Source organism: Pseudophryne corroboree, chromosome 6, assembly GCF_028390025.1.
Source record: "Pseudophryne corroboree isolate aPseCor3 chromosome 6, aPseCor3.hap2, whole genome shotgun sequence".
Classification (NCBI taxonomy): Eukaryota; Metazoa; Chordata; class Amphibia; order Anura; family Myobatrachidae; genus Pseudophryne; species Pseudophryne corroboree.
Window position 1 is genome coordinate 780,242,347 of NC_086449.1, and position 21,202 is coordinate 780,263,548.

Below are 21,202 nucleotides of genomic sequence, written 5' to 3' on the forward strand. Positions count from 1 at the left end.
CATAGTAAAGTGGTCAGGCACATTACTATAGGAATTGGATACAATGGATAGAAGTGACATTGAATTGTTTTTACGTAACATACAGGATTCTGCGGGGTTCATGGTGGAATCCATGAAGGACCTGGGGATGCTGACTGCACGGATATCTTCCATGTCGGTCTCAGCCCGCAGACGCGGAATCCAGGAGAAGTGTGGAGAACCTACCATACACAGGTCAGGCTCTATTTGGGGAAGCGTTGGATGCATGGATTTCCACGGCAACCGCGGGTAAGTCACCTTTACTTCCCTCTGCTACACCTTCTAGGAAGAAACCAATACCTTCAGCTGTACCGCAGTCCTTTCGGACCGCTAAGGCAAAAAAAAGTCCAAGCCTCCTACCACTTTCTTTAGAGGTGGTCGTGCAAAATCCAAAAAGCCTGCACCCGCAGGCTCCCAGGACCAGAGATCTGCTTCTGGTTCCTCAAAATCCTCAGCGTGACAGTGGACCGCAAAGCCTGGATGACGGGTTGGTGGGTGCGAGACTTAGACGTTTCAGACACGTCTGGGTGTCGTCCGGCCTGGATCCCTGGATACAGGATATTGTGTCCCAGGGGTACAGACTGGAGTTTCAATAACTCCCGCCTCACCGATTCTTCAAATCAGGCTTGCCAGCTTTGCTGGCAGACAGGGCTATCCTACAGGAAGCCATCCTAAAATTGGAAATGTCACAGGTCATTGTTCCAGTTCCATCTCATATGCAGAACAAGGGTTATTATTCAAACCTTTTCGTGGTACCGAAACCGGATGGTTCAGTCAGACCAATTTTGAACTTGAAATTGTTAAACCCTTACCTGAAGGTGTTCAAATTCAAATTGGAGTCTCTCAGAGCAGTGATTTCAGGTCTGGAGGAGGGAGAGTTTCTGGTATCCTGGTACCTCCACATTCCGATTTGGCTGCCGCACCAGGCTTATCTCAGATTTGCACTGTTGGACAGTCGCAATCAATTTCAGGCACTACCATTCGGCCTCTCCACAGCACAGGTGATGGCAGAGATGATGGTTCTCCTCCGCAGACAAGGGGTGAACATAATCCCATATCTGGACGATCTGCTGATGAAGGCATCGTCCAGGGAGAAGTTGTTGCAGTCCATTGTTCTCAAGCCTCATCTGCTCAGGGAACACGGTTGGATCCTGAACCTTCCAAAATCACATTTGGAGATGACCAGGAGGTTGTCTTTTCTGGGAATGATCCTCGACACAGAAAAGCAGGGGGTGTTTCTCCCGGAGGAGAAAGCGTTGGGGATACAAACAATGGTTCGGGATGTCCTGAAATCAGCCATCTTTCGGTTCATCGGTGCATTCACCTTCTGGGGAAGATGGTGGCCTCTTACGAGGCTCTACAGTACGGAATGTTTCATGCTCGAGTCTTCCAACTGGATCTCCTGGACAAGTGGTCAGGAACTCATCTACACATGCACCAGAGAATACGTCTGTCGCCGAAAGCCAGGATTTCACTCCTCTGGTGGCTGCAACTACTTCACCTTCTGGAGGGCCGCATGTTCGGGATTCAGGACTGGATCCTTCTAACCACGGATGCGAGTCTCCGGGACTGGGGCGCAGTCACCCAGGGGGAAACCTTCCAAGGACGGTGGTCAAGCCTGGAATCCAGCCTTCCAATAAACATTCTGGAACTAAGAGCCGTTTTCAACATTCTTCTCCAAGTGGCCCATCTTCTGCGAGATCGAGCCATTCAGATGCAGTCGGACAATGTAACAACGGTGGCTTACATAAACCGACAGGGCGTAACGAAGAGCAGAGCTGCAATGTCAGAGGTAACAAAAATCATCCTCTGGGCAGAAAAACATGTGTTGGCGCTGTAAGCAATCTTCATTCCGGGAGTAGACAACTGGGAAGCGGACTTCCTCAGCAGACACGATCTCCATCCAGGAGAGTGGGGACTCCATCCGGAGGTGTTCACAGAGGTAACAGATCTTTGGGGTGTACCTCAAATAGACATGATGGCCTCTCGTCTCAACAAGACGGTATTGTTCCAGGTCAAGCCAGGTCGAGCCGTGGCGGTGGACGCCCTAGTGACCCCGTGGGTGTTCCAGTACGTGTTTCCTCCACTTCCACTCATTCCAAATGTTCTAGAACTCATAAGGAGAACAAGAGTTCAGGCAATCCTCATTGCTCCGGACTGGCCAAGAAGGGCTTGGTATGCGGATCTTTTGGATCTAATGCTAGAAGAGCCAAGGTCTCTTCCTCTTCGGGAGGACCTACTGCAACAGGGGCCGTTCTCTTATCAAGGCTTACCGTGGCTATGTTTGACGGCATGGAGGTTGAACGCCAGATATTAGCTCGGAAGGGCATTCCAAACAAGGTTATTCCTACCCTGATACAGGCTAGGAAAGGAGTAATGTCTAAACATTACCATCATATTTGGAAAAAATATGTATCTTGGTGTGAGTCCAAGAAGTTTTTTATGGTGGAGTTTCAACTGGGATGGTTTCTCCTCTTCCTGCAGGCAGGTGTGGATATGGGCCTGAGGTTGAGATCCGTAAAGGTCCAGGTTTCGGCCCTATCCATTTTCTTCCAGAAACAGTTGGCTTCCCTCCCTGAGGTTCAGACTTTTCTGAAAGGGGTTCTGCACATCCAGCCTCCCTTTGTGCCGCCTACGGCATCCTGGGATCTTAATTTGGTGTTACAGTTCCTCCAATCGGATTGGTTCGAAGCTCTTCAGGAGGTAGAGGTCAAGTTTCTCACATGGAAGGCTGTCACTTTGTTTGCCTTAGCTTCTGTTAGACGTGTGTCGAAGTTGGGGGCTTTGTCTTGTAAGAGCCCCTACTTGATCTTCCATGAAGATAGAGCTGAGCTCCGGACACGTCAGCAGTTCCTTCCGAAGGTTGTGTCGGCATTTCATATCAACCAACCTATTGTGGTGGCAGTTGATTCTGACTCCTTAGTTTCATCAGTCCTTGGATGTTGTAAGGGCTCTGAAAATCTATGTGAAGAGGACTGCTCGTCACAGAAAATTGGACTCTTTGTTTGTCCTGTATGATCCCAAGAAACTTGGGTGTCCTGCTTCTAAGCAGACGATTTCTCGCTGGATCAGGTTCACTATCCAGCATGCGTATTCTACGGCAGGATTGCCATGTCCTACGTCTCTGTTAAGGCCCACTCTACTCTTAAGGTAGGTTCTTCCTGGGCGGCTGCCCGGGGTGTCTCGGCTTTACAACTTTGCCGAGTGGCTACTTGGTCTGGGTCGAACACGTTTGCAAAGTTCTACAAGTTCGATACTTTGGCCTCTGAGGACCTGAAGTTTGGTCAATCAGTTCTGCAGGAGCCTCCGTGCTCTCCCTCCCGTTCTAGGAGCTTTGGTACATCCCCATGGTACTAATGTGGACCACAGCATCCTCTAGGACAGGCTTTACCAACCGCGGTCCTCAAGGCACACTAACAGTGCAGGTTTTAGTGATATCCAGGCTTCAGCACAGATGGTTAAATCAAAATAACTGAGGTACTAATTAAGTCACCTGTGTTCAAGCCTGGATATCACTAAAGCCAGGACTGTTAGTGTGCCTTGAGGACCGAGGTTGGGAAACACTGCTCTAGGATGTAAGAGAAAATAAGGGTTTTAATTACCTACCGGTAAATCCTTTTCTCATAGTCCGTAGAGGATGCTGGGCGCCGGCCCAGCGCTCCGTGATCCTGCAGTGGTTACTTAGTTCAGTACTGCTTCTTTGTAGGTTAAGTACTGTTTTATTACTTGGTTAAGTAATATTCTTCAGCTGTTGCTGATTTTTCAAGCTGGGTTGCTTGGTTTGCCTTGTATGTGTGAGCTGGTGTGAATCTCGCCACTATCTGTGTAATATCCTTCTCTCGAAGTTGTCTGTCTCCTCGGGCACAGTTTCTATACTGAGTCAGGTAGTAGGGGCATAGAGGGAGGAGCCAGCCCACACACTCAAACTCTTAAAGTACCAGTGGCTTCTGGTGGCCCCCGTCTATACCCCCATGGTACTAATGTGGACCCCAGCATCCTCTATGGACTACGAAAAAAGGATTTAACGGTAGGTAAATAAAATCTTTTTTTTTCTTCTCCTATTTGTTTTTCCTGTTTTGTTTTTTGTAAAGTGTATAGTGTATATTTTTATGTTTTTTTTTTTTTTTTATCTTTTAATATCTTTTTCTCCTTCAATCCACAGGGGACACAGGATGACAATGGGTATAGGTTGTGCAGAAGGGACCAGGCACCAAATAGTTAAGCTTTTATTCCCAGCGGTCCAGGATCCTTTTCCGCTATACCACGTCCCAGCCTCAAGTCACCAATTTTAGTTTGGTGTCTGCAGGAGTGGATACTGTTTTAAGGGATGCTTATAAGTAGTCTCTGCGTTTATTTCTTACTATTTATTTTAACTGAGCAGCAGAGCTAGCGGTCCTTAGGACGCCCACACTGATACTCCATCACCCCAGCGCCAGAGGCCATAGTGCAGGAGAGTGGATCGGCGTCTTCGGCTGGACCCCTCATAGGCACACCGGGATCCTCAGCCGGACGCTACATGGGGACCAGGTAAGGCGGCTCCCTGCTTGCAGGGAGCTATATTGTGGCGTCTATCACCGCCAGTGCAGGAGAATACCGGCGGTGCTGACAAGCGGGCGTCCGGGTCGCACGCACACCCAGGGATGCTGGCAATGGAGCACATCTATGGCGGCGGCCATTTTCCCTGGGGTTGATTATCAGTAAGGGAAGGTAGGTTCTCCAGTCTGCTCCCTTTGAGCTCTTGTTTATGGTGGACATTCGGTGGCTTACGTGAAAGTCTGTCTTTCTGCTTGCTATCGCTCCTCCCCGTTTCTGACTTTCTGCTCTGATCTGGCCGTTCTGCTGACTCGCCTGGGTTACCTTTCCGAAGGTTGTGTCTCGATTTCATATCAACTAGAAGATTGTGGTCCCGTCTTTCCAAATTCCAGACTGTACACCGGAGGAGGCCTCTTTGGATGTTGTTAGTGCTCTATGAATTTATGGGGACAGGACCAGAGATTTACACAAGGTGGGCTCTCTGTTAGTCCTGTATGATTTTCACTAGCAGAACTGGCCAGCTACTAAGCAGACCCTGGACAGGTGGTTCCATTTGACAATCCACCAGGCCTACTGTATGGCAGATCTTTCTGCCCCTGCCATGGTGCCCGCTCATTCCTCTCTGTCAGAGGGAGCCTCTTGGACAGCTCAAAGTGGCGCCTCTGTGGAGCAGCTTTGTAAGGCTGCCATGTGGTCCTCTGCCCACACTTTTATTTGTTCCTATTCCTTTGACACCTGCTTGCGGGGTTTGGTTCCTCTAACACTGGTTCTCTGGTCACCATCCCTATGTGTGTGGTTCTGAGTGTGCTCCTGTCTTTCCCCTCCTTCTCCTACTGGCTCATTGCTGTGGGCTTCCTAACTTAAATTATACCCCAGTGGCAGGGAGAGTGGTATAGAGGATAAGGGATCCTCGGCTGCTGATGCCCAAACTCTCCTCTCAAGGCTATACCCATCGTGATCCCTGTGTCCCCCCTATTGAGTCGAAGAAAAGGATTTAAGAGGTAAGAACATAAATCTCCTTTTTCTAAATCAGTACTAACTTATAGTAATCACACATTGCAATTACTATATTTATCCTACGCAATATGAGATATAGATTATGGAATTTTTATGGCCAAAACTTCCCCAACCTACATAGTCGGCAGTGACTATAACTTTTTTTTTTTTTTCAGGCTGATTATAAAGATGTACATTCTGAAAATGATCAAAGTGAAAGCATTCTTTCCGTAGACATGTTGCAGAAAGTAATGCGTGAATTTCAGGAAAATACACAAACAAGCTACATTAATCAACAGAAGAGTCAAGATTTTGGCAGCGAGGGTAATTATTGAAATATTTAAATTCTAAATTCTTAAATTATTTTTATAACTAATGTAATATTTGCAATAAGTTTGGTATCTGAAATATGTGCATATTACTACTATAACGACTTTCTGGATCGCAGAGACATCAGAAGTCAGACAAGGGTTAATCACATTATTATAGAAGGATTCCAAAAGGCATCGGTTATAGATCTAGGGTCATATGTTTCTAATACTTGAGATGGCCTTAGAACCCTCCTGGCCGTGAGATGTGTAGCTAACGGAGTCCGCCTTTTTGGCCTCTTATTTGTATTGTATAAGTCACCATAGGATACATTGCATCGCCAGCATTGCTGCTCTTGCATTTAAATAACATAAATTCACAGAATTACTACTTGTTGCATGGAAATAAAGTGACCTATGGGACTAATTTAGAAATTTTTGTGATTTTGTCGATTTGTTTGCCCGATTTAATCTTTCTTCATCCTCCACTAGGGGACACAGGGAACACTGGGGTATAGCTTGGAGAGGAGAGAACCTGGGCACCACACAGTTACTAATTTCTACCCAGCAGCCCAGGGCTCCCATTCCGTTCTATTCCGCTCCCAGCCACTGGCAGCCAGTTTGAGTTTGGTGCTGGCAGGAGTGGGCACCATTTGTGAGGGGGCTGTCTTAGGTGTTCCCCCTGTTATTTTTATCTAATTAATTTTTTATTTTTATGGGAACTTCTGAGCAGCCAGTGTCAGGCGTACTATAGAACGCCGCCACTGCCGCTAAAACACCCAGCGCCGGCGGCGGCAGCACTGGCAACTGGGTTGGTGATTTCTGCTATGAGCTCCCTGGAAGGGACAGGACATTACCGCTCCCGGTGCCAGCAGCTGGATGCAGTGGTCAGCGCAGGGAGCCGCATCGTTGTGGCTGTATACCGCCAGTGTGGGAAATCACTAACAGCAGTGCGGTCATTTGCCCTGGGGGTCCACATCAGGGGGGGATGCAGACTCCCTCTGTTAGCGCCTGTGTGGGTCCTGCTGCTGTGTACCGGTCACACTAGGGACAACCCAGAGTCAGTTTGTGCTGCCACTCATATTTAATATACATCTGATATCTTTGTGGCCCCTGTTTTTAGATTTAGATATTACAGCCTCTCTTTGCACTCCCCTTTCAGTACATACCACTGGGCTTTGTGTGGGGATGCCTTGGATTGCATTACGATATCTTCCTAGAACAAAGTTCCGAAGGAGCTAGGTGCTCCTGTACTGCTCAGTTGTAAATCCTGTGTTAACCTGATTTCTCTAGCATCCATAAGGGATATTAGGGAATCTAGTATGATGGGGTATAGACGGGGTCCAAAGGAGCCAGTGCACTTTAAATTTCTTCAGTTGGGTGTGCTGGCTCCTGCCATCTATGCCCCCCTCCCACAGGCAGTTTAGAAAAAGGTGCCCTCAGTAGAGGATGCACACTGTGAGCTCCAGAGAGTTTTCTTCAATTTCTTTATTTTTCTGTTTGTTATTTTTGGTATGCTATTTGGGCAACAGCATACCTGCACCGCGAGAGTTAGGGGGAAGGGGACCACCGTCCTGAGGGGTTGTTGTTTCTGAGGGGTTGTTGTCACAGCCGCAGCACGCCGCACACCCCTAACGCTGCCTGAAGGTGACATCGGTGGGGAGTATAAACCAGAAGTGCGGGTGACCATGGGCGTGGCGTACAGAACCCTCCCGGGGGGGTCCCGCTACGATCCCCGTGTGGACACTGGCACAAACGCTTGACAAAGCACTTGGTGTGAGGTTTTGAGCAAAAACTGAGACTTTGCCAGTATAATATTATTAGTGTATCTCCGGCGCCATTGGAGGGGGCGGACCTACCTCAGAGCGGGACCTGAGGCGTTTTGGCGTCTTCCTCTGTTTACTGCAGCCACAGACAGCACACACAGTGCTTCCTGATCCTCAGCCACGCTGGAAAACTGGTACAGGGTGTAGCAAAGGGGGAGAGCCGCTTGTGTACACTATCTGAATCCTATTTAGGATAGAAATTGCTAGTGTTTACAGTATTATAGTGAGCTGACAGCCTCACTGGGGCTGTGCAGCTCAGGGTGTGCTGGTGTCCTCTCTCTGTGGGGGTCATTCCAAGTTGATTGCTTGCTAGCAACTTTTTGCTGTGCTGCGATCAGATAGTCGCCGCCTATGGGAGAGTGTATTTTCGTTTTGCAAGTGTGCGAACGCTTTTGCAGCCGATGGCACAAAAAAGTTTGTTGCAGTTTCTGAGTAGCTCTGGACTTACTCAGCCGCTGCGATCACTTCAGACTTTTTGGTCCCGGAATTGACGTCAGACACCCTCCCTGCAAACGCTTGGACACGCCTGCGTTTTTCCAAACACTCCCAGAAAACGGTCAGTTGACACCCATAAATGCCCTCTTTCTGTCAATCACCTTGCGATCGGCTGTGCGAATGGATTCTTCATTAAATCCATCGCCCAGCACCGATCCTCTTTGTACCCGTACGTCGCGCCTGCGCATTGCGGTGCATGCGCAGTTTTGCCGAGTTTTAACCTGATCGCAGTGCTGCAAAAAGTTGCTAGCGAGCGATCAACTCAGAATGACCCCCTGTGTCTCCTCTCACGTACAGTAGGGCAGGCTTGCTATATCACTGTCTGTGTGTACGTGTATGTTATTGTGCTTACTGTGAAACATGCATAAACACCAACTGTGCAGTGTATGTCACATCATATTCTCTCCATTATCTACTGACTCTGTTTCATGTGAACAATGCAGCCAATCTTCACAAATCAGTGAAGGGGCTGGTGGAGAGGGTCCAGAGCCCCACTGGTTAGGGTCTCTTAAGACTATGATGTCAGATATGTCATCCCAGCTCACTGTTAATGTGCAGAAGACTCGGCTACTGCAACAAGCTGTTGCAGATTTAGCTGCTAGGGCAGATGTACAGCCCCCCCCCCCTCTCATGCAGGTCCACAGAAGCGTGGGTTACCTGCTCTACTCTGATACAGATAAGGATATACAGGACGATGGGGATGACCTGGATCCCGTTAGTGGGGATCCTGATTCTGCTCAGGGAATTGAACCCCTAATTCTGCCTACACGACGTGTTAAAGCTCCCTCTAGAGGATGCTGCGTCACAGCAGTCGTTTTTCTTTGTACATGACAAGTCTAATGTCACTTTCCCTGACTCTACAGAGTTAGACGACCTATTCAAACAAGCCTGGAAAAATCCAGCCAAGAAATTCCAAGTGTACACAAAGGTTTTGCGCACTTTCCCATTTGCTCCTGATGGTAGAAAATTTTGTGAGGAACCTCCTGCGGTGGACATATCAGTCTCTCGCCTGTCTAAAAAGGCGGTGCTACCTGCCCCGGGCTTCTTTACCATGAAGGATCCTGGGGATAGGAAGATAGAGACCACCCTAAAGTCTATATACACAGCAGCCGGTATATCTCAAAGACCGGTCATTGCAGGTTGCTGGATGACCCATGCCATTCATTCCTGGGCCACTCAAATTCAGGGGGGCCTCTCGGGAGATATGCCCTTAGTTACTATGGTAACCTTCCTGCAACACATTCAGGATACTACATGTGTCCCCTGTGATTCACTCAAAGCGATGGGTAACATTAATGCTCGGACTTCTGCCATGGCAGTGTCGGCGCGCAGGGCCTCGTGGTTGCGTCAGTGGATTGCGGACGCAGAATCCAAACATAGTGTGTAATCCCTCCCCTTTTCTGGGGAATGGCTTTTTGGGGTTGAATTGGATACCTGGATTTCCAAAGTTACGGCTGGGAAATCCACGTTTCCCCCTCTGGGGCCCTGGCGGCGAGACGCTCCTATCCGGGGCAGTCTGTCCAGTCCTTTCAGTCTAAGGCCAGAGGGGTCTCCAATGCGACTAGAGGCACCTGAGGTAAGTCCAGAAAACCTGCAAGCACCAGTTCTCAGGAACAGTCCACCGGTTCTGCTTCCACTAAGACCTCAGCATGACGGTGCCCACCCACCCCAAGGGTGGGTGGGCACCGTCACTTCAGCCGAGTCTGGGAGACTTCCTGCCAGGATGCCTGAGTCAGAGATCTCGTTTCTCAGGGCTACAAGCTAAAGTTCGACAGTACTCCTCCCCGACCGATTTTTCAAATCAGGCTTACCAGCTTTGGAGGATACGCAGGTTACGTTGCAACAGGCTATCTGAAAGTTGGTTGGCATGGGGTTTTACTCAAACCTGTTTGTGGTGCCGAAACCGGACGGTTCGGTCAGAACTATTTTAAATCTAAAATCCTTGAATCCATATTTGAAGGTGTTCAAGATGGAATTTCTGCGAGCAGTGATTTCGGGCCTGGAAGAACAGGAATTTATGGTCTCCTTGGACATCAAGGACGCCTACCTCCATATTACGATTTGGCTGCCTCATCAGGCGTACCTACGGTTTGCCCTTCTGGACAATCACTTTCACTTCCAGGCACTGCCCTTCGGCCTGTCCACAGCCCCGAGGGTTTTCACGAATGTGATGGCGGAGATGATGTTCCATCTCCGGGTCCAGTGGGTCAATGTTGTCCCTTATCTGGACGATCTTCTGATAAAAGCTCGATCCAGGGAGCTTTTGTTGTTCCACATCGACCGCACTATCCATCTTCTGTCGGACCTTGGGTGGATCCTCAACTTACAGAAGGCCCACCTGGAGCCAACTCAGCGGCTCCTGTTCCTGGGGATGTTGTTGGATACTGTGGCCGAGAAGGTGTTACTACCAGAGGACAAGAGGAAGACACTTCAGGAGTTGGTCCATCTTTGCATAAGATTGTTGGGAAAGATGGTCGCCTCATACGAGGCGATCCAGTATGGGAGGTTCCATGCCAGAACATTTCAGTTGGCTCTCCTGAGCAAGTGGTCCAGATCGCATCTACACATGCACCGGATGACTCGGCTGTCACCTCAGGCCAGGATTTCCCTCCTGTGGTGGCTACAGTCCTCCAATCTCCTGGAAGGCCGGAGTTTGGGGATTGAGGATTGGACCCTCCTCACGATGGATGCAAGTCTACGGGGATGGGGAGCGGTCACCCAAGGGGCGCAGTTCCAGGACAGGTGGTCAGCCCACGAAGCTCTCCTTCCAATCAACATTCTGGAACTTCGGGTGATCTACAATGCTCTGCTTTAGGCATCTCCTCTGCTCAAGGATCATGTGATCCAGGTACAGTCGGACAACGCCACGGCTGTGGCGTATATCAATCGACTAGGAGGGACAAAAAGCAGAGCCTGCATGCGAGAGGTGTCAAAAATACTCCTCTGGGCGGAAAGAAATGCAAGAGCCATGTCAGCAATATTCATTCCCGGTGGGGACAACCGGGAAGCGGACTTCAAGAGTCGTCACGATCTCCACCCGGGGGAGTGGGGGCTCCACCATCTGGTGTTTCAGCAGATCATCGACCGGTGGGGTTACCCACAGATAGACATGATGGCTTCTCGTCTCAACAAGAAATTTCCCTGGTCTTGCTCATAGACCAGGGACCCTTGGGCGAGGGCAGTGGATGCACTGGCGTCGCCTTGGCCTTACCGGCTGTCTACCTGTTTCCTCTGATTCCATTGCTCCCAAGGGTGCTCAAATGAATCAGGAATCGGAGAGTCCAGGCAATTCTAATTGCCCCGGATTGACATCTGAGGGTGTGGTACGCGGATATTGTGGACATGTCCATCGAAGACCCTTGGCCTCTACCACTAAGAAGCCATCTTCTTCAACAAGGACTGTTAGTCTAACCGGACTTACGGCTACTTCGTTTGACGGCTTTGTGGTTGAGCGGAAAATCCTAGCTCACAAGGGCCTTTCCAAGAAGGTTATTGCTACCATGGTTCAGGCCAGGAAACCTGTGACGTCAAAACACTATCCTCATATCTGGAGGAGATATGTCTCTTGGTGAGAGGAACGCACATATCCGCCTGCGGAGTTTCACTTGGGACGTTTACTACGTTTCCTGCAGGCTGGTGTGGATAAGGGCTTACGTCTGGGTTCCATTAAGGTCCAGATTTCAGCCCTCTCCATTTTCTTCCAGAAGAAATTGGCAGTGTTGCCAGAATTTCAGACCTTCTTGCAAGGGGTACTCCATATACAACCACCTTTTGTGCCGCCTACGGCACCCTGGGATTTGGATGTAGTGTTGACATTTCTACAGTCCTCCTGATTTGAACCTCTGATGACGGTAGAAAACCAGTACCTCACGTGGAAGACGGTGATGTTACTGGCCCTGGCTTCTGCTCGACGTGTCTCAGAATTGGGGGCCTTATCGTGTAAAAGTCCGTACTTGGGTGGTCATTCCGAGTTGATCGCAGCCAGCAACTTTTTGCTGCTGCTGTGATCAACTAGTACACACCTATGGGGGAGTGTATCTTAGCTTAGCAGGGCTGCGATCGCTTGTGCAGCCCTGCTAAGCTAAAAAAATTTCAAGCAGAAGTAGACTAGCCCTGGACATACTTACCCTGTGCGATGGATCCAGCGACGATGGGCCCAGCTTTGACGTCACTCCTCCGCCCTCAGTTCTGCTGGACACGTCTGCGTTACACTCACCACTTCCCGAAAACGGCTCCAAACAGTCTGGATCCGCTCTGTCACACCTCCTTCCTGTCAATCTTCTTTGCGGTCCGCTCTGCGACCGCTTCCTTCTCAAGACGCAACAAAACCCCTGTCGCGGGCCAACCACGCGCACTGTGCCCGACTGTGCCCGCCGCGCATGCGCAGTCCGCACCCGTTCGCACCGCAGCGATAAACTGCTGCGTGCGATCGGGTCGGAATGACCCCCTTGGTCTTTTACGAGGACAGAGCAGAGCTCCGGACTAGACAGCCGTTCCTGCCGAAGGTTGTCTCTGCGTTTCATCTGAATCAACCTATTGTGGTTCCGTCCAGTTCTGACGCTTCTGCTCCTCTGGAGGCATCGGATGCTGTGCGTGCCTTGAAGATCTATGTCAAGCACACAGCTTAGTCAGAAAAGCGGATTCCTTGTTCGTGCTCTATGATGCGCAGAAAAAGGGTTGCCCTGCTTCAAAGTAGTCCATTGCTCGTTGGATTAGGCTTACTATCCAACATGCCTATGTGTCGGCAGCCTTACCTGTTCCTAAGTCTCCGAAGGCCCACTCTACGAGTTCAGTGGGTTCTTCCTGGGCGGCTGCCCGTGGAGTCTCGGCCTTACAACTTTGCGGAGCTGCTACCTGGTCAGGGAAGAACACTTTTGTGAAGTTCTACAAGTTTGATACCCTGGCAAAAGAGGATACCCAGTTTGGGCAGGCGGTGCTGCAGCAGTCTCCGCACGTTCCTGCCGTTCTGGAAGCTTTGGGACGTCCCCATCGTACTAGATTCCCCAATATCCCTTAAGAATACTAGAGAAAATAGTATTTTAATACCTACCGGTAAATCCTTTCTCGTAGTCCAGAAGGGATATTGGGCAGGTTCTCGTTGTATGGTTACCTGTTCAGCTGTTGCTGCTGCTGTTGGCAGCCGTTGCTGGTTGTTATATGTTAGTGGTGTGCTGGTGTGTAAATCTCACCACTCCTTTTTTATCATATTTCCTTCTCTCATATATGTCCTTTCTCCTTCGGGCACGTTTTTATCTATAACTGCCAGTGGGAGGGGGCATAGAGGGGAGGAGCCAGCACACCCAGTTGAAGACATTTAAAGTGCACTGGCTCCTTTGGACCCCGTCTATACCCCATCGTACTAGATTCCCCAATATCCCTTATGGACTACGAGAAAAGGATTTACCGGTAGGCATTAAAATCCTATTTCTCTATCGTCCTAGTGGATGCTGGGGTTCCTGAAAGGACCATGGGGAATAGCGGCTCCGCAGGAGACAGGGCACAAAAAGTAAAGCTTTTCCAGATCAGGTGGTGTGCACTGGCTCCTCCCCCTATGACCCTCCTCCAGACTCCAGTTAGATTTTTGTGCCCGGCCGAGAAGGGTGCAATCTAGGTGGCTCTCCTAAAGAGCTGCTTAGAAAAAGTTTAGCTAGGTTTTTTATTTTACAGTGATTCCTGCTGGCAACAGGATCACTGCAGCGAGGGACTGAGGGGAGAAGGAGTCAACTCACCTGCGTGCAGGATGGATTGGCTTCTTGGCTACTGGACATCAAGCTCCAGAGGGACGATCACAGGTACAGCCTGGATGGTCACCGGAGCCGCGCCGCCGGCCCCCTTGCAGATGCTGAAGTCAGAAGAGGTCCAGAATCGGCGGCTGAAGACTCCTGCAGTCTTCTAAAGGTAGCGCACAGCACTGCAGCTGTGCGCCATTTTCCTCTCAGCACACTTCACACGGCAGTCACTGAGGGTGCAGGGCACTGGGAGGGGGGCGCCCTGGGAGGCAAATGTAACCTATATAAAGGCTAAAAATACCTCACATATAGCCCCCAGAGGCTATATGGAGATATTTAACCCCTGCCTGATTTCTCTAAATAGCGGGAGACGAGCCCGCCAGAAAAGGGGCGGGGCCTATCTCCTCAGCACACGGCGCCATTTCCTCTCACAGCTCCGCTGGTCAGGACGGCTCCCAAGTCTCTCCCCTGCACTGCACTACAGAAACAGGGTAAAACAGAGAGGGGGGGGCAAATTTATGGCGATATTTTGATATAACAAAGCAGCTATAAGGGAGCACTTTATTATAAGGCTATCCCTGATATATATATATAGCGCTTTTGGTGTGTGCTGGCAAACTCTCCCTCTGTCTCCCCAAAGGGCTAGTGGGTCCTGTCTTCGTTAGGAGCATTCCCTGTGTGTCTGCTGTGTGTCGGTACGTGTGTGTCGACATGTATGAGGACGATATTGGCGTGGAGGCGGAGCAATTGCCAAATATGAGGATGTCACCCCCTAGGGAGTCGACACCAGAATGGATGCCTTTATTTATGGAACTACGGGATAGTGTCAACACGCTAAAGCAGTCGTTTGACGACATGAGACCGGACAATCAATTAGTGCCTGTCCAGGCGACTCAAACACCGTCAGGGGCTGTGAAACGCCCTTTGCCTCAGTCGGTCGACCCAGACACAGGCGATGACTCCAGTGGTGACGGTGACGAATCAACCGTATTTTCCAGTAGGGCCACACGTTATATGATTTTGACAATGAAGGAGGCGTTACATTTAGCTGATACTACAGGTACCACTAAACAGGGTATTATGTGGGGTGTGAAAAAACTACCTATAGTTTTTCCTGAATCAGAAGAATTAAATGACGTGTGTAATGAAGCGTGGGTTGCCCCTGATAAAAAGCTGATAATTTCAAAGAAATTATTGGCATTATACCCTTTCCCGCCAGAGGTTAGGGAGCGCTGGGAAACACCTCCTAGGGTGGACAAGGCGCTAACACGCTTATCTAAACAAGTGGCGTTACCCTCTCCTGAGACGGCCGCACTTAAAGATCCATCAGATAGGAGGATGGAAAATATCCAAAAAAGTATATACACACATGCAGGTGTTATACTACGACCAGCTATAGCGACTGCCTGGATGTGCAGTGCTGGGGTAGTTTGGTCAGAGTCCCTGATTGAAAATATTGATACCCTGGACAGGGACAATATTTTACTGTCGTTAGAACAAATAAAGGATGCATTTCTTTATATGCGTGATGCACAGAGGGATATCTGCACACTGGCATCACGGGTAAGTGCTATGTCCATTTCGGCCAGAAGAACTTTATGGACGCGACAGTGGACAGGCGATGCGGACTCAAAACGGCATATGGAAGTTTTGCAGTATAAAGGGGAGGAGTTATTTGGAGTCGGTCTATCAGATTTGGTGGCCACGGCTACAGCCGGGAAATCCACCTTTCTACCTCAAGTCACTCCCCAACAGAAAAAGGCACCGACCTTTCAACCGCAGCCCTTTCGTTCCTTTAAAAATAAGAGAGCAAAGGGCTATTCATATCTGCCACGAGGCAGAGGTCGAGGGAAGAGACAGCAACAGGCAGCTCCTTCCCAGGAACAGAAGCCCTCCCCAGCTTCTACAAAAGCCTCAGCATGACGCTGGGGCTTCTCAAGCGGACTCGGGGACGGTGGGGGGTCGTCTCAAAAATTACAGCGCGCAGTGGGCTCACTCGCAAGTAGATCCCTGGATCCTGCAGATAATATCTCAGGGGTACAGGTTGGAATTAGAGACAGATCCACCTCGCCGTTTCCTGAAGTCTGCTTTACCAACGTCCCCCTCCGAAAGGGAGACGGTTTTGGAAGCCATTCACAAGCTGTACTCTCAGCAGGTGATAGTCAAGGTACCTCTTCTACAACAAGGGAAGGGGTATTATTCCACTCTTTTTGTGGTACCGAAGCCGGATGGCTCGGTAAGGCCTATTCTAAATCTGAAGTCCTTGAACCTGTACATAAAGAAGTTCAAGTTCAAGATGGAGTCACTCAGAGCAGTGATAGCGAACCTGGAAGAGGGGGACTTTATGGTATCCTTGGACATCAAGGATGCGTATCTCCACGTTCCAATTTACCCCTCACACCAGGGGTACCTCAGGTTCGTTGTACAAAACTGTCACTATCAGTTTCAGACGCTGCCGTTCGGATTGTCCACGGCACCTCGGGTCTTTACAAAGGTAATGGCCGAGATGATGATTCTTCTTCGAAGAAAAGGCGTATTAATTATCCCATACTTGGACGATCTCCTAATAAGGGCAAGGTCCAGAGAACAGCTAGAGATGGGATTAGCACTGTCTCAAGAAGTGCTAAAACAGCACGGGTGGATTCTGAATATTCCAAAATCCCAGTTAATGCCGACAACTCGTCTGCTGTTCCTAGGGATGATTCTGGACACGGTTCAGAAAAAGGTTTTTCTCCCGGAGGAAAAAGCCAAGGAGTTATCCGAGCTTGTCAGGAACCTCCTAAAACCAGGAAAGGTGTCTGTACATCAATGCACAAGAGTCCTGGGAAAAATGGTGGCTTCTTACGAAGCAATTCCATTCGGCAGATTCCACGCAAGAATTTTCCAAAGGGATCTGTTGGACAAATGGTCAGGGTCGCATCTTCAGATGCACCTACGGATAACCCTGTCTCCAAGGACAAGGGTGTCTCTTCTGTGGTGGTTGCAGAGTCCTCATCTATTGGAGGGCCGCAGATTCGGCATACAGGATTGGATCCTGGTGACCACGGACGCCAGCCTGAGAGGCTGGGGAGCAGTCACACAAGGAAGAAACTTCCAGGGAGTATGGACGAGCCTGGAAACGTCTCTTCACATAAACATATTGGAACGAAGAGCAATATACAATGCTCTAAGCCAGGCAGAACCTCTGCTTCAAGGAAAACCGGTGTTGATCCAGTCGGACAACATCACGGCAGTCGCCCATGTGAACAGACAGGGCGGCACAAGAAGCAGGAGTGCAATGGCAGAAGCTGCAAGGATTCTTCGCTGGGCAGAGAATCATGTGATAGCACTGTCAGCAGTGTTCATCCCGGGAGTGGACAACTGGGAAGCAGACTTCCTCAGCAGACACGATCTTCACCCGGGAGAGTGGGGACTTCATCCAGAAGTCTTCCACATGCTGGTAACCCGTTGGGAAAGACCGATGGTGGACATGATGGCGTCTCGCCTCAACAAAAAACTGGACAGGTATTGCGCCAGGTCAAGAGATCCGCAGGCAATAGCTGTGGACGCGCTGGTAACGCCTTGGGTGTACCAGTCGGTGTATGTGTTTCCTCCTCTGCCTCTCATACCAAAAGTATTGAGAATTATACGGCAAAGAGGCGTGAGAACGATACTAGTGGTTCCGGATTGGCCAAGAAGGACTTGATACCCGGAACTTCAAGAGATGATCACGGAAGATCCGTGGCCTCTACCTCTAAGGAGGGACTTGCTTCAGCAGGGTCCCTGTCTGTTTCAAGACTTACCGCGGCTGCGTTTGACGGCATGGCGGTTGAACGCCGGATCCTAAAGGAAAAAGGCATGCCGGAAGAAGTCATTCCTACTTTGATTAAAGCGAGGAAGGAAGTAACCGTGCAACATTATCACCGAATTTGGCGAAAATATGTTGCGTGGTGCGAAGATCGGAGTGCTCCGACGGAGGAATTTCAACTGGGTCGATTCCTACATTTCCTGCAATCAGGTTTGTCTATGGGTCTCAAATTGGGATCTATTAAGGTTCAAATTTCGGCCCTGTCGATTTTCTTTCAAAAAGAATTGGCTTCAGTCCCTGAAGTCCAGACCTTTGTTAAGGGAGTGCTGCATATACAGCCGCCTGTGGTGCCTCCAGTGGCACCGTGGGATCTCAATGTGGTTTTGGAATTTCTAAAATCTCATTGGTTTGAACCACTAAAAAAGGTGGATTTGAAATATCTCACATGGAAAGTGACCATGCTTCTAGCCCTGGCTTCGGCCAGGAGAGTGTCAGAACTGGCAGCTTTATCTTACAAAAGCCCATATCTGATTTTCCATTCGGACAGGGCAGAACTGCGGACTCGTCCGCATTTTCTCCCTAAGGTGGTGTCAGCATTTCATCTGAACCAGCCTATTGTAGTGCCTGCGGCTACAAGTGACTTGGAGGACTCCAAGTTACTGGACGTTGTCAGAGCATTAAAAATATATATTGCAAGGACAGCTGGAGTCAGAAAATCTGACTCGTTGTTTATATTGTATGCACCCAACAAGATGGGTGCTCCTGCGTCTAAGCAGACGATTGCTCGTTGGATCTGTAGCACAATCCAACTTGCACATTCTGTGGCAGGCCTGCCACAGCCTAAATCTGTAAAGGCCCACTCCACAAGGAAGGTGGGCTCATCTTGGGCGGCTGCCCGAGGGGTCTCGGCATTACAACTCTGCCGAGCAGCTACGTGGTCAGGGGAGAACACGTTTGTAAAATTTTACAAATTTGATACTCTGGCTAAGGAGGACCTGGAGTTCTCTCATTCGGTGCTGCAGAGTCATCCGCACTCTCCCGCCCGTTTGGGAGCTTTGGTATAATCCCCATGGTCCTTTCAGGAACCCCAGCATCCACTAGGACGATAGAGAAAATAAGATTTTACTTACCGATAAATCTATTTCTCTGAGTCCGTAGTGGATGCTGGGCGCCCATCCCAAGTGCGGATTATCTGCAATAATTGTACATAGTTATTGTTAACTAATTCGGGTTATTGTTGAAGGAAGCCATCTTTCAGAGGCTCCGCTGTTATCATACTGTTAACTGGGTTTAGATCACAAGTTGTACGGTGTGATTGGTGTGGCTGGTATGAGTCTTACCCGGGATTCAAAATCCTCCCTTATTGTGTACGCTCGTCCGGGCACAGTACCTAACTGGAGTCTGGAGGAGGGTCATAGGGGGAGGAGCCAGTGCACACCACCTGATCTGGAAAAGCTTTACTTTTTGTGCCCTGTCTCCTGCGGAGCCGCTATTCCCCATGGTCCTTTCAGGAACCCCAGCATCCACTACGGACTCCGAGAAATAGATTTATCGGTAAGTAAAATCTTATTTTTTTTCTCAGGACCCAGACCACGATGGTCCCTGTATCCTTTGCTTCTCGGCTACTCTGAGGGAAGCTCCTTCTGACGCGGCCTCCAGTCAAGAACCGGCTTGGGGGGGGGATTCTGAGCAGGCTCCTAGGTCCAAGCCCTGGTATTCAATAGGCTGACGAAGGAGTTCCCCTCTTCTCGCCATCTGGAGTGCCTCCTTGCTGTGGTGTGGGGTCTCACCCTTTATAGGCGCTTCCAGTTATCGAAGCTCTTTTTCCTCCTTTTATCCACTGCCTGCTGTAGAGTGAGCAAAGTGGGAGACCCCACCGCTGGTTGATCCCCACATCGCTTACCTCGATAGATCATCCACCCTGCCTATTCTGAATATGGCCGTCCTCAACAGTGGTTCTTTTCCACTGGATTTCCAGTGGATCCAGAAAAAGCAAAGAGTTCTTTGTGAGTCTGTTCACTCTCTCTTCTAGCCTCCAGAGTCATCTCAAAGAGGTACGGATTTCTACACTAACCTCTAACTGGTCCAAAGGCCAGACGTTTTGTTTTGGTGTATCATCAATCTGAAGGCGCTAAACAGGTATCTTCGGGCCCAAAGTTCTGCATGTCTCATCGCTCCATTATCTTAGCCTTGGAACGGGGGGCTTTATGGCATCCTTGGACATCCAGGATGCCAATTTGCACACCCCCATCCAAGTAAGCCACCAGCGCTTTTTGCAGTATGGTCCGATAACTACCAATTTCAGGCATTACTGTTGGACTGTCCACGACACCTCTGGTGTTCACAATGATCATGGCTGCGTACCTTCGTTGGCTTCAGGATTCTACCTTATCTGGATGACTTTCTTCTGGCCCAATCTCCGGATGTCCTGATAGACCAACTTCATCTAACAATGGATCTTCTTCAGTCACAAGGGTCGCGCAAATATACTTTGACTCCTTCTTAGGAGATTTTGCACTTGGGAGCTCTGCTGGACTTCAGGATTCAGTGGGTCTTCTAGCAGACCAGATTCAGGACCTGCAGTCCAAGGTTTGCAAGTTCCTCTGTCATCGCTGGGTATCCATCTTCTCCTGCATTTGGTTCCTTGGTCTCCACATTCAACATAATAGAGTATGCCCAGTTTCACTCCCGTCCTCTTCAAGTGGAGGTTCTTGCCAGGTGGGACAAGTCCCATCTGCACCTCAAAGCGTAAACGATCATTCTCTTGTTGACTACATCGGTTCCACCTGGTTAAGATCCACCCGTTTTGGATCCAGGATTGGGTCATGCTCACTACTGATGCGAGTCTGCGGTGGTTGGTGCGATGTCTTGTCAGCGAATGTTCCAGGGATGTTGGACTGCTCAGGACTTCATTGGGCAGCGCATCATGTTCTGGCTCTGACATCTGTATTCACTCCAAGCGGACTTCTTGATTCATTAGGATGTACATTCAGGCAAATGGGCTCTGTATTCAGAATTCTTCCAGTTGCTGGTCCGCCGTTGTGGTCTCCCGGATATACGGGGTAATTCAGAGTTGATCGCAGCAGCAAATTTGTAAGCAGTTGGGCAAAACCATGTGCACTGTGTGTGTGTGTGTGTGTGGGGGGGGGGGGGGGGTCAGATATAAAATGTGCAGAGAGAGTTAGATTTGGGTGGGGTGTGTTTAAACTGAAATATAAATTGCAGTGTAAAAATAAAGCAGTCCGTATTTACCCTGCACAGAAACAAAATAACGCACCCAAATCTTACTCTCTCTACAAATGTTATATCTGCCACACCTGCAGTGCACATGGTTTTGCCCAACTGCTAAGAAATTTACTGCTGCGATCAACTCTGAATTAGGCCCATAGACATGATGGTGTACTGCACAAACACCAGCTGCTAAGGTACTGTTCCCATAGCTGGGATCCTGGAGCTCTCCTAGTCAGTGCTTTGGTGGTGCCGTGGATGTTCCCTCTCATCTATGCGTTT

At 49.5% G+C, this 21,202-nt stretch overlaps 1 protein-coding gene across 3 annotated transcripts in view; it reads left to right on the forward strand.

Moving 5' to 3' along the window:
* The window catches only part of LOC134933489 (uncharacterized), a 147,544-nt gene that overhangs the window by 60,993 nt on the left and 65,349 nt on the right, over nt 1-21,202 (forward strand). For all 3 annotated transcript variants that reach the window (XM_063928732.1, XM_063928731.1, XM_063928733.1), the window contains one exon: nt 5,724-5,871. In XM_063928732.1, coding sequence (XP_063784802.1) covers nt 5,724-5,871 — 148 coding nt within the window. The remainder of the gene's footprint in view (nt 1-5,723; nt 5,872-21,202) is intronic.